Source organism: Rhinolophus ferrumequinum, chromosome 9, assembly GCF_004115265.2.
Source record: "Rhinolophus ferrumequinum isolate MPI-CBG mRhiFer1 chromosome 9, mRhiFer1_v1.p, whole genome shotgun sequence".
Classification (NCBI taxonomy): domain Eukaryota; kingdom Metazoa; phylum Chordata; class Mammalia; order Chiroptera; family Rhinolophidae; genus Rhinolophus; species Rhinolophus ferrumequinum.
The window spans coordinates 45,687,540-45,703,424 of record NC_046292.1 but is presented as its reverse complement, the minus strand read 5'-3'; the positions used below and the strand labels follow the sequence as shown (position 1 = coordinate 45,703,424).

The 15,885-nt window shown below is 34.7% G+C and overlaps 1 protein-coding gene across 7 annotated transcripts in view; it reads left to right on the top strand.

Moving 5' to 3' along the window:
• The window catches only part of DOCK7 (dedicator of cytokinesis 7), a 190,860-nt gene that overhangs the window by 125,723 nt on the left and 49,252 nt on the right, over window positions 1–15,885 (top strand). For 2 of the 7 annotated variants that reach the window (XM_033114069.1, XM_033114070.1), the window contains exons 23-30: window positions 1,622–1,714; window positions 2,897–2,986; window positions 3,319–3,354; window positions 3,941–4,036; window positions 5,659–5,799; window positions 5,894–6,007; window positions 7,477–7,647; window positions 10,119–10,258. In XM_033114069.1, the coding sequence (XP_032969960.1) occupies window positions 1,622–1,714; window positions 2,897–2,986; window positions 3,319–3,354; window positions 3,941–4,036; window positions 5,659–5,799; window positions 5,894–6,007; window positions 7,477–7,647; window positions 10,119–10,258 (881 nt within the window). The remainder of the gene's footprint in view (window positions 1–1,621; window positions 1,715–2,896; window positions 2,987–3,318; window positions 3,355–3,940; window positions 4,037–5,658; window positions 5,800–5,893; window positions 6,008–7,476; window positions 7,648–10,118; window positions 10,259–15,885) is intronic. The other 5 variants (XM_033114071.1, XM_033114072.1, XM_033114075.1 and 2 more) reach the window with 3 other exon arrangements.

The window sequence follows — 15,885 nt, the reverse complement described above, 5'->3', positions numbered from 1 at the left end:
GAAGCATTAAAAAACATGTATGGAAAGTTTTTGTTAAAACTATTTCTTGAGAGTTTCCAATATTTGAGGCATTATACTTAGTAATGTACTTCCATAATTTAACTTGATCTTTACAATATGAGGGAAACACTATCATTATTCCTATTATATAGCTGAGAAACTGAAAGAGATATTAGGTAATTTACCTTAGATTTTACAACCAGTAAGCAGTAGAACCTGGATTTGAACTCTCGTCTTATACATTTAATGTCAAATGTGTGGGTGATTATCGTAACATCATTTCAACCTGTTTGTATTTTTGAAAAAAATAGGTAAAAAACAACAGGAAATTATCTTCCTAAAACCTAAGCTCTTGAGAGTTGGCAGGTTGTCTTCCCCCTCTTCACTTGTCCCCTCTCTCCTCCCCTCCTTTTCCCCCCTTTCCCTTCTTTCCTCCCCCCCCATGATATTCTGATTTAATTGTTCAGAGGTAGGGCCCTGCCTCTAAATTAGTGGTTGTTTTTAAGCTTTCCTGGTGGTACTGTCTATACAAAGTTAATTAACACTGTTACTACTCTTTTTTTTTACCTGTCCTTCTTTACCTGCTTTGTGATTTGCGTTCATGCTTATATCCTCATCTGTTCAGTCAGCTTCTCTTGGGTTGTCTTCATAAATCTTACACCAACCATCCTCTAAAAATTCCTTATAACTTACTCCAGTTCTAATAGCAGCTTCCCAGGCCCCCGTCCAGATTCCTGAATCAGGATTTCTGGGAGTCAGGCCAAGAACCTAAATTTTATAAAGCTTCCCAAATTATTTTAATGACCAGTCAGGTTTAAGAAAGTGAAGTAAAACTCCACTTCCCTTCACCTAGGATCATAAAAACCTCTTTCAGAGACAGACAGACAGACAGACATACTTCACTTCTGGTCAGCATATTAAATTAACTTTAAATTGCTAATAGTGATGATGAAGGGATAATTCCTATAAATACCTCCAGCATAATATTTTTCCTTATACTATTTATATAAAATAGTAGCGTATTAGGTTTAATTACAATAAGCACAATAAAACTGAGTACAACCCCAAATTCACCATCATTTTTAGGAAGGAGTAAATATTAGGCATCTGGTTTTTTCCTTAATTTTTCCTAACAGTCTCTAAAAGAAAATGAAAGAAGAGGCAATGTCAAATAGAATTATGGACTATCACTAGACAGAAGTTTTCAGTTCGTGACAGATGGAATGAAATTAAAGTCTTTTAGAAAAGAATGGAATGTTTTCTTCTTCCATTTTGTTTTTAAACTCTAGTTAATATTCAGAGGAAATTATGTGTTGCTACCTTGTACCATCTTTAAAGAGAAATTTGTGGGGCTGGTGCTATGGGAACTTTCAAGGTGATCCCTTTACATGAAGAGAAATTACCTTTAAATGTTATATTTAATGTTCTTGATTTTTAAAAATTTATGTAAGAATTTTGGTGAACTAGTACTCTATAGGTGCCTTAAAATTTTGGTTGCTTTAACAGTACTAATTTTTTAAAAAATGTTTGCATTGGAAAGTCTGGATTTCTTTAAGAATAATTATAGCATGCCACATGTAATATTTCTTTCCTTTCCAACTGCTTTCTATTATATGCTTAGGGTTTAGATCGCTCCAATTCCTGGGTTAACACTGGTGGTCCAAAAGCTGCCCCATGGGGATCCAACCCCAGTCCAAGTGCAGAATCAACACAGGTGGTGTTTACATTAGAGGTTTCTTTATTGGCTGCTGATGTTTCCCTTTAGAACATTACTTTTTAGTATATACTATGATTTCAGTGGCTTGCTTTTTTAATCATTAAAAAGTGTGTATTTTTGTTTACTTAGCACATTTTCCAACTACTATGCATGAATACCACCAACTGCACCAGTATTGCTCTGCTTTCCTATTTCTTGTCTCCTCTTTGCCTCCTTATACACCCTGTCAGTATTCCAGTGCCTGCTGCTTATGCAATTGATGGCTTTGATAACAGTTTCTACTTTAGGGATAGCACATCTTCAGTAGGAATCTAAAAAAAATTTTGTGTAGAAAAAACCTGACAGTTTTCCATTTGCTTTTGGTTTAAAGTGTAGCTATTGTATCGTTTTCATTTAGCATTTACTATCGTGTCATTTTTTTCATAATCACTGACTAGAAATACTGGTAGTAAGTGGAAAATAAATGTGAACAGTATATGAGCCCCATGCTATAAGATTAAATACCAGAAGCAAAAATCCATTTTAATTTGTGCTGTGTTGCAAAGTATGAAATTTGTTTTAACTTAGTTGAATTAGGTTTTGCTTACTTAGGTCTAATTGCTTGGTAGCTAATACTGCATGGTACCTCAAAATATGCTTCTCATCTGTGTGTTGGCTTTGGAGAAAAATGTTCTTGTTCTTGAAGAAAAAATTTCTTGTTTAATGTAATGATTTATATTTGATGTAGTATGTGGCAAACCTGAATAGTTTTGATAATAGTGAAAAATGAAAGAAATCATTCTAAACTTTTTATTCTTTTTATTGAATATAAAATTCTTGGTTTCTTTTTTTGGTCTGAAACCAGCTGAGAAGTATGTTTTTACATTTTCTTACTAGATATGTGCATGTATATAGATCACACAAATAAAAGTTTCATTCTTTGCAGCACTCTGAATTTATATAATTATTAAAATATTCATCTTTATAAAGACTATAAATATATAGAGGCCATTTTGATATTTCTAATGCATTGTCATTTAAACAATTTAAAATGGTGAAAATGAGATGAGCAATAAAATAGATGGTTGTTGAAACCACAACAAAACACTATTTAAAAAATTGAATGTAATCCTTGAGCTGCAAAGTCATCCACAGCAGACTTTAATGTTTTCTCGTCATTCATTCATCTTCACTCCATAGGCTATGGATCGAAGTTGTAATCGTATGTCTTCGCACACAGAGACGTCAAGTTTCTTACAAACATTAACGGGACGCTTACCAACTAAAAAGGTAGATTCATATGAAGACAATCCAAAAAGGGGGAAAATAATTCCAACAATTAAATAGATAAAAAAGTTTCTTTGCATAACCAGTATGAGATGTTAAAATATTTGCATTGTATTTAAAAATACATTTGAGCAGGCACGGCTTGTCTGATGCCTTTTGGGCATACCTCTCCATTGCAGGCTCTTTTACATTATTGTTATTATTATAATCTTGGGATTGACTGTTTTTAGAGTTTAGTGAATTGAAATTTGAGTATCAAATTTTAGTGCCAAAAAATGTATTAATTCTGAATTCTGTTTCTGTAACTGCTTTTGTTTTGTGTTTTAAATCTCCAGGGAAAGGAAGATGAGTTAGAAAAATTATCACTCTTAGTAAGATATGTTGATTTGCTTCCCTTATGCACAGTTTTGTTAGTCCTTTTTCATATTAATATACACTATTTTGCAAATGCTTTGTATGCATATCCATTACAAGGCAGGACATTTCTGCCATTTTTATAAAAAAGACTTTAAAAACCTGAAAACTTAAAAATTAATGCCTTATATCAAAATTTAAATTTTTAAAGATATTTCCTAAATTGTACCAGCAAAGTTCATGAATGTATTTATGTAAGTTGAAGCATATCTATAAGATACAAACAAGATTTTATTTGTAACTGAGTTTTCGGTCTAGTTTCTGTTTGCAGGTACAATTTAGAAGGCTGTTTTCCACCTGTCCTTTTAAAATTACATTTTACTGCAAGATAACATGTAATTTTTTTCAGCTGTTCAACATGCCACTGTCTTACATGTATAAATAGCCGTTTCGTTAATGGGTGTCCTCACTGCATCATTGAATGGTTCACATGCCTTATTTTGCTTATTCTCATTATATCTTCATTTGCAGTTGCATTATTATTTGGTTTGTGTTATTAACTGACTTGACTTTGATAATAACTTTGGATTTACTTCTGGATAGCTTTTTCATGAGGAGCTGGCTTTGCAGTGGGTTGTTTGCAGTGGCAGCGTTCGGGAATCAGCTTTGCAACAAGCCTGGTTCTTTTTTGAGTTAATGGTGAGCAAACTAAACACATTCTTAATATTGTTTTCCTTAGTGAACACTTGTGTTATCACATTTTATACTAGATATCATTTTTTATTGTCCATCTTATGGTTTACATGTGCCTCCAAGACAAAATTACATTTGTTAAACCTCTAAATAGACACTGGACACTCAGCACAATTTAGGTGGAATTACAAAGCTCACTTAATTTTTTTTAGGAATGGTGGCAAAAGCTAGCTAACTTTTTAAAGAACCTGTGATACCTTCTCTTTTAGTCTGAACAGGCTACTGTATAATGGCAGTACTATAGATTTCATACCAAACATAGGTAAAGAATGCTTTATAGATACCCAGTCTTTTATGGTTAGGAAGCTCTTAGGGATATGCCAGTTATAGCAAATTAAAAAACAAAAACAAAACAACTTTTTGCTTAATTCAGTAAATGATATTAAAAACGAATGCATTAATATTTTAATATTTACACACACATTAACACATATATACACAAAAGCAATAAACATTTATCAAGTGCATACAGTGTAGTAGCACTGCCTCAATGGGCTAGTATTACCAAGACACAGAGAGATTAAGTAACTTGTCTAAATATATACAGTTTGTAGATAGCAGAAATGTGATTCACTTGGGCATTCTGGCACTAGGGACCTTTTACTTCAGCCTCTAGAAAGCTGAAATCATTGAAACTTTTTCTTCCAAAAAAGAAGTAAAAAAATAAGAAAAAAAAGAAAACAGAACAGGAAGGAGGGAAGGAAGGAAGGAGAAGGGAAGGGAAAGGAAAGGAAAAGGCCACTTCTAGAGTATGTCGTAGGGTCATTCTCAGCATTGAATGTTACCTATGTTGGGGATAAAAAGACATTTCTTCTAGGGATTTACTAATAAAATAAATAGGGACCATATTTAAATGGTGATTGTTTTCTTAGAGAATGAACACCAAATTTGTAATTCATGTGCTTTTAATATAAGATCAAAGTTGTAATTTTCACCTTTTTTTTGATGGTATGTTCATATTTCTTAAATATAAAATAGTCAAACGTCTGCAGGTTAAGACTTGGCTTGGCTTTAATTTCCCTGAATTTAAAATCTTTATTACCAACACCACATTGGTGTGATAAGAACCTATATACAAAAGCATTTTGTAAACTTACATCACTTTGTTAGTTCTTACCTAATATTTTATTAATATTTAGTCATCAATATTTAATGTACACCTACCATTTGCTACTAGATTCTAGATGCTGAAGACTAGTGAAGTCAAGGTTGCTAACCTCTCAAAGCTCACAGTTTAGGGATATGAAGTGGCAAAATTGTTGATTCTTGGGAAGATTTAATTTAAAACTTTTAAAGGGTAAACTTTTTTCTTTTGATATACACAGAATTTTTTTCCTATTGACAGGATAATTTCATGAAGATGATACTGTGATTAAATTGTCTCGTATTTGATATTTCTTTGGAACACATAAAATGTTGTAGTGAACTCTTCAAAATATTTGAGGAGTTAACAGTGTTTCAGCCATATTAAATCACATGGTATACTGAAAAAATAGCCCTACTGTTTAGAGTTGCTATAACTGTTCATTGCACCCGTAAGAAACTAAACTAATGGCTTATTTTTTCAGGTGAAGAGCATGGTGCACCATTTATACTTTAATGATAAACTTGATGCACCCAGGAAAAGTCGTTTTCCAGAACGTTTCATGGATGACATTAATGCTCTTGTTAGTACAATTGCTAGTGATATCGTTTCACGATTTCAGAAGGTAATAATGACTTACTATATATATATATTTTTTATTAAATCTCTTTTTCAAGCTCACATTAAACTCATACTTTTATTGCTTTTCTGTTTCTCAGGACACAGAAATGGTTGAGAGACTCAACACAAGTCTTGCATTCTTTCTCAATGATCTGTTGTCTGTTATGGACAGAGGTTTTGTTTTTGGCCTTATAAAGACTTGCTATAAACAGGTAATGCATAATTAGTGATCAAAGAACAAATACTGTGTTTGCTCTTTTTACAAGTAGAGCTAAAAGATCTTCAAGAACACATTAATATACTGTTTAAAAAATAGCATATTTTTATTAGCAAGGCAAAAATAAATTATACTTGTTTAATCAGGACACAGGACTCTGGCAAGCTGATACCAGTATAGCTGGCTTTTCCCTGAGTTATACTGGCCCACTCATGACTCTTTAATTCTCACTCTGGAGCACCCACCAAGTCAGTAGAACTGTAAAGCATCTCCACGATACTATTCGAGAGTAACATTTGTACTGAATGAACAGCTAACTGAACTATTTGTGGCTTGAGTGATGTTTAAAGCAGCTGTATTTTTGCTATGTATTCCTAATGCAGCCCTTGACATTATAGAGTGTAGAATCATGAACAGATGTTTGTTTACCCAGTTCCTGAATGTCATTTATTATCTTGCTTTTTTCTAAACTAAAAGCGTCCTGGAACTTTTCCACAAACAGCTGATTGTGTTTTAAAATTTTTATCAACTGGTTAATGAAATCTGCCTTTTGGAAAACATTAGGTATTGGTCCTGATAGGCCATTTTGGTAGTTAAGTTGTATAATCACATTAGAATTAACTTTCAAAGGAACTTTAAAATACACAGATCTCTGTGTCCCATCCTAGCATTATTGAGGAGTTTGAATCCTGGTGGTGGGGGTTGGTAGTACAGTACACAGTGCTTGTGAAGCGCTTCCGAGCAGGTCCACAGATTAGATTTGAGAACTACTGGATAGGAATGCTATTTGGCAGTCTAATGTTTAGAATTTTAAAGATTTGTTCTATTGGATGCCTTTGTTTTATGTTTCTTTTAATAGAGAAGTTAAAACTACATGTGGGCACTGACCCACTTGCAAATATTTGCAGCAGTATGTATTATTTTTACTTTGTCCCAAAATGTCATGTACGGTTGTTCCCCAAATCTGTTATGTCTTTATTCTTCAAGCATTGAACTCCTATATTTGCCAAACATTGAGCTAGACCCTAGGGATGCTAAAGCTTTTAAGTCCGTTTATGTGTGTCCTCAAGTAGTTTACAGTGTAGCTGGGAACATAGACAATAGATAATTATAAATATAGGTTAACACAAAGTACTGTAAAAAGAATGGAATATTTCTTTGATGAAGTTAATTTGATGGTGTACTTTTCTTTCATAAAGTGCATCTTTGAGAAGTGGAAATATCGATGCTATGTTAGAAATGTAAGAATGTGGATTTTTGCCTAGTCAGTGGATTTATACAGTCAATCTTGTAGTTCAAATTTTTTTATTTTAGCAGTAATTCTGGAGAAAGCTACTACTGTTGTTTATATCATAGAACCCAAAACTGCCCACTGAATACTGTTGTTTAATCTGGCATTCTGGTGTTGGTATTACAGAAATGATATATTCAATTGGTATTCTCTTGTTTATGCAATGCTCACAGGTGTCTACAAAGCTTTATACATTACCAAATCCAAGTGTCCTGGTGTCCTTGAGGTTGGATTTTCTGCGAATCGTCTGCAGCCATGAGCATTATGTTACATTAAACTTACCCTGCAGCCTGCTAACTCCACCTGCATCACCATCACCGTCTGTTTCTTCTGCAACATCTCAGGTATACAAACTGTATGAAAAAATGTATTTTTCAAGTTCACATTTGTGAAAAGGCATTCTAAACACTGGAAAAATTTGTAAGTAACACTATTGAATAACAGCTGTATGGTAGGCTCTGTACTAAGTGCTTTATAAATATTAATTATTTAATCCTCATCAGCAACTCTAGCCGGTGAATTCTGTTACTATACTCATTTTACATGTGAAAACATTGAAACAGAAAGATCAATAACTTACCCAAAGTCACACAGTAAAATATGGCAGAGCTAGGCTTTGAACCAAAGCACATGTTGGCTTTATTTTATTTTTAATTTATTTTTTTTCAGTTACACTTGACATACAATCTTATATTAGTTTCAGGTGCACAACATAGTAATTAGACATTATATACCTTACAAAGTGATCACCCTAATAAGTCTAGCACCCATCTGACACCATACATAGTTACTACATTATTATTGGCTATATCCCTATGCTGTTCTTTACATGTTGGCTTTATTTTAGAGTCCAAGTTCTTAACCACTGTGTTGTACTCCTTGTACATATTTATGTACATGTGAGTGAATTCACCTACATATTATTTAGATTAATTAGATCTTTTCACAAATTGGGGTTTCTTGAAGCAAACACAGACTGAGATTGGGGTACAAGATGTTTATTAGCAATCAATACTTGTGAAAGGAAGGGGAATAAAGCATAATTTAGCAGAGAAAGAGATCAGACTGCAAAGGAGGCCGAACAGTGCCCTGTCTACCTCTCTTGTATCCAAAAAACCCAAAGGAAGCTAGATGAATATTTATAGGTTTTCACTGCACAGCACCTGACTTCAACAGTTAGTAGTTTTTCTAAAGATGAGAAAAGGTTATCATAGCAATTATTATGTATGCTATCATACAGATTGAGATGAAGGGATTTTGTGGTTTTAGTATCCAAGAAGCCTGGATTCTCCCTCCTAGTGAAACATTAGTCTTTCTGCTACATAATTCCTGAGGCAAACAAGATGCTTCCTTAAGCTCTTAATGTCTAAAGTCAAAGTTGATCTTAACTCTTTACAATTTTATTTTTGAGATATTTCATTCATAAATGTAATTCCCTAGGATCAATCAATCTCAGATGCTTGATAAATGAAAATTTTAAACTTCACTTAGAAAACTTCAGAGAGCACCCACAAATTTTCACTTTACCTTTGTAGAAAATATTATGGATCAGGCTGTTTTCACATACTTTTACCTAGCCAGCACACACTTCTTCCTGTAATGGATGAGACTAGTCTTTCTTCCCCTATCCTCTGTCAATGATGTGGCTACACAGTCAAGGACAAATTAAGCATAAATATAGTTCTAAAACCTTTAATGAAACACATTTGTTTACACCTAACTCCCTGGTGAACATCTCATTCAGCCAAGAAATTCATAGAATTTCTTCCATTATCTTGTTCCCCACTTTGCCATCTAACTAGAGTACATAATTCTCAGATTCTAATAGATGACAGAGACATCACTTTTTTTTTGGGGGGGGGGCAAGAAGAATTTTACATACTTATTAGGAAGATGATTTCTCCATAGAGAAATCTGAAATCTATTCTTCTTCCAAGAAACCTCACATGGATGATCTTGAATTATGGATTAAAGAGGGTGATAAAATTGAGGACATTCTTGCCTTGAACTATATCTTGGGGGATGCTATTTTGCAGTATTAAAAAACTTTCTAAAACTCAGTAAGTGGACCGCAAAAATGATAGTGATTTTTCTAGAAATGGTATTTTTTCTGAAAAGCAGTTTTACCGATATTTGCAATTTCTCTGGAAACCAATAGCCTTGACTATGAATATTTCTTTTGTACTCAGCAATGAGTACATCATACATTACAGTGGTACCTCGGTTTTCGAACATAATCCTTTCCAGAAGACCGTTAGATTTCTAAAACGTTGGAAAACCGAGGTGCGGTTTCCCCATAGAAAGTAATGCAAAATGGATTAATCCGTTCCAGACCTTTAAAATCAACCCCTAAAACTGCAAATTTAGCATGAATTTTACTCTCCAATGATACCATAGATCCATAAAATTTACGACGTTTGTAAACCGAAATGTTCGTCAACGGAGACATTCGAAAACCAAGGTACCACTGTATTTGGACTTAGTTGCTTTTTTTCCCTTCAGAATATGATATTCAAACATTAAGTGGCTAAAAAGGTAAAGAAAAAACAGGTGGAAAGTTTCACTATGGTAAAAAGAAAATTGAAAATAGTTACAAGTGGTATTCCATCATAATTTCCTATATAAAAAGTAAGAGCATTTACTTTCTCCACTGTTAGTAACAGTGATCTATAATAAACCCATGGCAATAAGTTACCCTAGGCAAAGTTCATGTCACTTTCAGGTAATGCTCACATTTTATTTGTTGTAATTCTCTGTCTGTGGGATGTTTTGTTGCACAGCTATTATAGTTTTGTTCTACCTCATTCCCAAATAGAGTTCTGGATTTTCCACCAACGTACAAGACCAGAAGATTGCAAATATGTTTGAATTATCCGTGCCTTTCCGCCAACAGCATTATTTGGCAGGGCTTGTGTTAACAGAGCTGGCTGTTATTTTAGACCCTGATGCTGAAGGGTGAGTAGAGAGCAGTGTTTGCCTTACAGAATATGTTTGATTTTGGACAATGGGACAGAAGTAGCCCACTTCCATGTCTAAGAATCAAAATAATACTCTTTCCCACTCTTCTTCTACTTCTCTATTTACCAAGTTCTAGACCCATGTTATTTCTCTATTTCATAGATTTTTAAGAAGGACATTTTTCTTATTTTGTCATCTCTGAATTTTTGGTTTGTCTAAAAATCAGTGGTGTATCATGGCTTATTTGATAACATTTTTTTTCTTTAATAGTACATAAAATACTTGTGCTTTCTAATAGGTGGACTCTTAGATTCGCTGTAAACAGTAGGCAGGCACATATCAGATGAAGAGGATAGACTAGTCTTCTATTTGATTTCTTGTGAGGAAAATTTATCATTTGCCCTCATACTATGTAGCATTTTATTTCAAAATTGCCCTATAAACAAAATCCTTATGTTTTAAAAATGTCCAACACTTTTAGAAAATTTTTGGAAATTGATATAGTAAGCAAAAGAAGGGTATATTGTCTGATGATTTGAATTTATAATAGTAGTCTGATACTATCCCTATAGGGTATTTCCATCTTAATAGATATTTTCCATCTTAATAGATATTTTCAAAAATCTATTTGACCATAACTCATTTGGGTAATTACTTTTCCCCCCTAATTTTTCTCATAATAACATTACTAGGAGTTTATGATGCAATTTAACCTCATGTATAAGCGTTCCAGGGAACAAAAAGAGATACCTTTGAGCAAGTTTTACCAGGGTCCTCTGATGTATTTGAGTGAATGAAAGAGGAGGAGGTTTGAAAAGTTGTTAGGGAACGTGAAGGACATAGTCAATACTCAATTAATTGTGAAAGGCTAAATCTTCTGCAAATGAAAGGCACTCCTTTTTTTTTTTTTTTTTTAAATAATGGCAACTTCCCATTTTAGGAATATATTAGCTAGGAGGTGTTCCCACTGTGTTCTGCAGAACTATTGGGTTCTGAAGAGGTGCTTCATGAGTTTCCATGTGGGATGGGGTGGGGGTTGCAGACATTGGACTATGAAGAGGACAGACTAAGCGAGTGAAACTCCAGGCCTTCCACCCCTGCATGCCACCACTTTATATGTTGTCATTTGACATATGAATATGATATCATTTGGGGGGGAAGGTGGATCCATTCTTTGAAAAACACGCACTCTGAAAACCACCTCTAAACATACTAGCTTTCTTTAATAACTGGTATATCAATCATTTGAATGTGTATTTCCAATATTTGTCTTGATATATCAAGATATTTTTGGTTACAAGAAATAGAAAACCTTTCTTCACACTGGCTTTATTAAAGGAAGGAAATTTATTATTTCATAACTAGAAGAAAGATAGAGGTGTTTTTTTTTTTTGCACAGTACTATTGTTACCAGAAAGTTGGCTCTTCTCAGAGTGGTGTCCAGGTTCTTGGCATCTCGGGCAAAGAATTGAACAAGACACGGAAATAAAGTGGTGAAAGAGTAGTTTATTAGAAGAGATAGTACACTCCAAAGAAATAGGAGCAATCCGAGCAGCAGAGAATGACTCAGGGGCCCATTATTAAAAGAAAAAGTACACACTCCAAAGGGTTTGGAGTGGGCCCCTGAGCAAAAAAGCAAGGCTCAAAAGACTCAAAGGGCCCAGACTGGGGAGGACTTGGAATTTTTATCTTTTCTTCTCTAGAATGGGCTGTACCTTTCCGGGTATGGGGCCGCTTGATTGACACCTGTGATTGACAAGAGGCAATTACTTCATCTTTTTAGACTGTGCATATTCCTTCCCAGAATTCAGTCTGTTACAATGATTTTAGTGAACTTCCGGGCATATGCCTGATATTATAATGATGGAATAATGAGGCCCAGGTAAAATGAAGGTTGTTGTGGCCTTTACTGTGCAGGTGTGAGTGGCCGGTTTAATCTAGTTGGGTATTTTGTACCCATTTGTTCCTCATAAGGGTACATAATTACAATGAAAAGGGGAAGTTTTGGGCAGCGAGGGGAGGTTGCCGGATGGATTAGATCAGTTCTACCCAAATGTGGTGCTTAGACTAGTATCAGTTCATGGTATGTTACAGAGCACAGCAAAATAATTGTAAGTCAACTGTGCCACTAAACACAGTTTTTTGTTCATGTGACTTTTTTTTTTTGGTAGACCTTAATTAAGGAAGCAGTGCATTGATTAACATTTATCTCTCCTCAGACTGATAATAAAACAGTTTGCTAACTGGCTGCTTTAAGTAGCAGGGCTAGTCAAATTAGGATCTCCTCCCGAAATGGATAGAGTCAAATCCCCCTGAGTCATAAGGAGAGAGGAATGTATATCTGAAAAAAATTGAGTTTTCCTAAAAAAGAAGATAGAAAGTAGATGTTGTACAGGTGTACAGCAGTGTCTGATACAAAGAAGAGAGAATTCTAACAGTCAACTGTTTCTGCGATTAGGGTGTTTTTTTCAAGGATCAGTTCTATTAAAATAGGTTTTTTATGTTCCTGTGGAACAATATAGGGTTTATGAAAGAATTCTTTATTGCGTTTTTACCTCTTCAAGCTAGAATGTGTTGGTCTTTGACACTTGGAAAAATTTTCTATACAGTTCAGAAAGTAATGATAATTATCACCTTTTCTTTGTCTATCTGGTTAAACAAGATATGAGAAGAGCTTTAAATAGTAGTATACAGGATTATATCCTTCGTTTTTACTGCTGCTTGTTTCTTTCTTTTCTCCCTTCTTCCTGCACGCAGTCTATTAGCAAATTCCACAGGTACTACATCCAAAATACATCCCAAATTCAGCCACTTCTCTCCATCCTCACTGCTACTTCCCTAATCATGCTTCCACTCTGGCTTCCCTAAAATCCTTTCAGCAGCCTGAGTAATCTTTTAGAAATGAGAATCAGATTACCCTACTTCTTGCTTAATGCTCCTCAACGTGAGTATAAGCTTTGAAAATGGCAGTTAAAATAAAATCGAGACTTTGAATAATGATGCTCAAAGCCTTGTATATATCTGGCTCGTGTCTACTCCTGCCACTCTCTTCCAGCTTTACATTCTAAAATCTAGCCAACCTGGCCTTTTTTCTGTTTCTGTAAGGTGCCAACCTCATTCCCACCTTAGGGCCTTTGAACTAGGATTTTTCTCTGCCTAAAGCAAATCTCACATTGCCCTCAGATCTTTGCATACCCATTTCTTCCTAGTGAGTCTTCAGGTCTCCATTCAAACAGCATCTTCTCAGTGAGGCTTTCATTGACTACCCAATCTAAATTACAGCCGTGTTGCCCTTGCCACAATCATTTTTAACCATATAACCCTATTGTATTTTCTACAGGGCACTTACCCTGACATTTGCTTGTTTGTGTTTTACCTGTCTCCTCCCATTAAAATGTGCTCATGAGAGCAAGCACTTCTTCTTTGTTTACTGCTGTATTCCCAGTGCCTTACAATTGTGTCCGGTACCAAATGAACACTTGACGAATGTATGTTAATTCAGTGCATGAATGAATGTCTGTGAGAGACTCACATCTCATCTCTTTTACAGTCTTTAGTGGTGTATATATATATATATATACACATACAACATGCATTGTCTTAGGTAAGATTCTTGAGAGGGATGCTTTTCTTTTTACTCCATCAGATTGCTAAGTAATCAAGGATAATTCATGGCAATCGTATGTTCTAATATTGATCAAAGATTTGCTTTCTAAAAACTTACATTATAGTAAGAAAGTTAAGGCTATGAAACAATACACAGTTATTAAATGCTAATTTTGTAATACATAGATCTGTAGATTAACACCTTTGTTGTATGTAGCATTTGTAACATTGCATTATTATTTTTCTGTGTGTTTCTCTTACTAAAATGAGCTTTTTAAAAACCGACAATGTCTTATCTCCAACATCTAGTATAGGATGCTACAGGTCCTGCATAAGTATATACTTAATAGCTGAAAAGTGATTGAGTAACGTAGAAAGGACTTCATGAAGACAGGTAGGTAGAGTGTAGATAGTTTGAGACTGGGGCTAGTAATGCTGAGAGATAAGGAATATATACCCAGATTTGGGAATCATTGGGAATCACTGGTGATAGAAAAACTTGAAAGGGAAAACATAAAAAACAAATGACCAGAATCTGAGACTTGGGAACAATAATAAGAGAGTAGAATGTAAAAGGGTGGGAGCTATTTGGAGAATATACTGAGAAAAGAACATACAAGATGACAAAATGTTAAGTAGAGAGGTGGAGAATGAAATCTGAGATATGTTCATTAGATGTGGTTCTTGACAGTATTTAAAAATATACTTTCTGAATAAAAATCTGGAAGGGAGAAGAAAGAATCTCCAGCTAGATTTTATATACAGCTGTGTAAAATGGCAGATAAGATCAAGGGCTCTAAAGTAATACTATCTGGTTTCAGATTCCAGCCTTTAAATCTATATGATCTTAAAAGAGATAAAAGCCAATATTTACTAAGTAAGGCAATATACAAGGCACTGTGATAAGCATGTTACATAAATTATGTAACTTAATTGTGTCAACCACCAGTAGGATATTACCCTCATACATAGATAGGAAAATGAGCTAAGTATCTTCGAAAAATCATTTAGCTATTAAATGGTGAAGCTTATACAGTGCCATGTTGTGAGCATTCAAGTACTATTAGTTTCAAAGAAAGGAAGTAGATATTAGGAAATAAATGGAAACACTTGATATACAAGTGTGATCAAACATTACAGTGAATGTTTAAATAAAAGAAATTTATTACAGTAAAAGACACATTGCCATTAATTCCCCTCAAAATACTCCCCCTCATTTTGAACACACTCATCCCATCATTCTTGCCACTTTCTGAAGCAGTTCTTGAAGTTCTTGAAGTCCTCTTTTGTGAGTGTCTTTAGTTGCACTGTCGTGGCTGCCTCGATGTCCTGAATCATTTTGATTTTGGGGAAGAGCCAGAAGTCATACGGTGCCAGATCCGGTGAATGAGGTGGATGAGGACACACCGTAATGTTTTTATTTGACAGAAATTGCCATATACCAGAAGTGATGTGTGACATGGAAGATTTGTCGTAATGGAGGATGATTTACGGCACACTTTAAAACACACTTTCTCTCAACCATAGCTCACACCTGACTGACTGCACTGAACAAGTTGAAACCTGTTACACACTGTTACTAAGGGTCAAGGTGCCACTTCCTGTATTGAAGATCCCTTCCTTTCTGTTGGATGACATTCAGCAGCAGCATTCACCATATTTTGTGATCACAACGGAAAGGCTCCATGTCACACATGGCTTCTGGTACGGCAATTTCTGTCAAAAACATTACGGTGTGTCTTCATCCACCTTATTCACCAGATCTGGCACTGTGCGATTTCTGGCTCTTCCCCAAAGTGAAAATGATTCAGGACATCTAGGCAGCAACAACAGTTTAACTAAAGACAACTCCCGAAAGAGGACTTCCGGAACTGCTTCAGAAAGTGGCAAGAACGGTGGGATAAGTGTGTTCAAAGTGAGGGGAGGTATTTTGAGGGGGTATTGATGGCCATGTGTCTTTTACTGTAATAATTTTTTTTTTTAATTTAAACATTCACTGTATGTTTTGATCACACCTT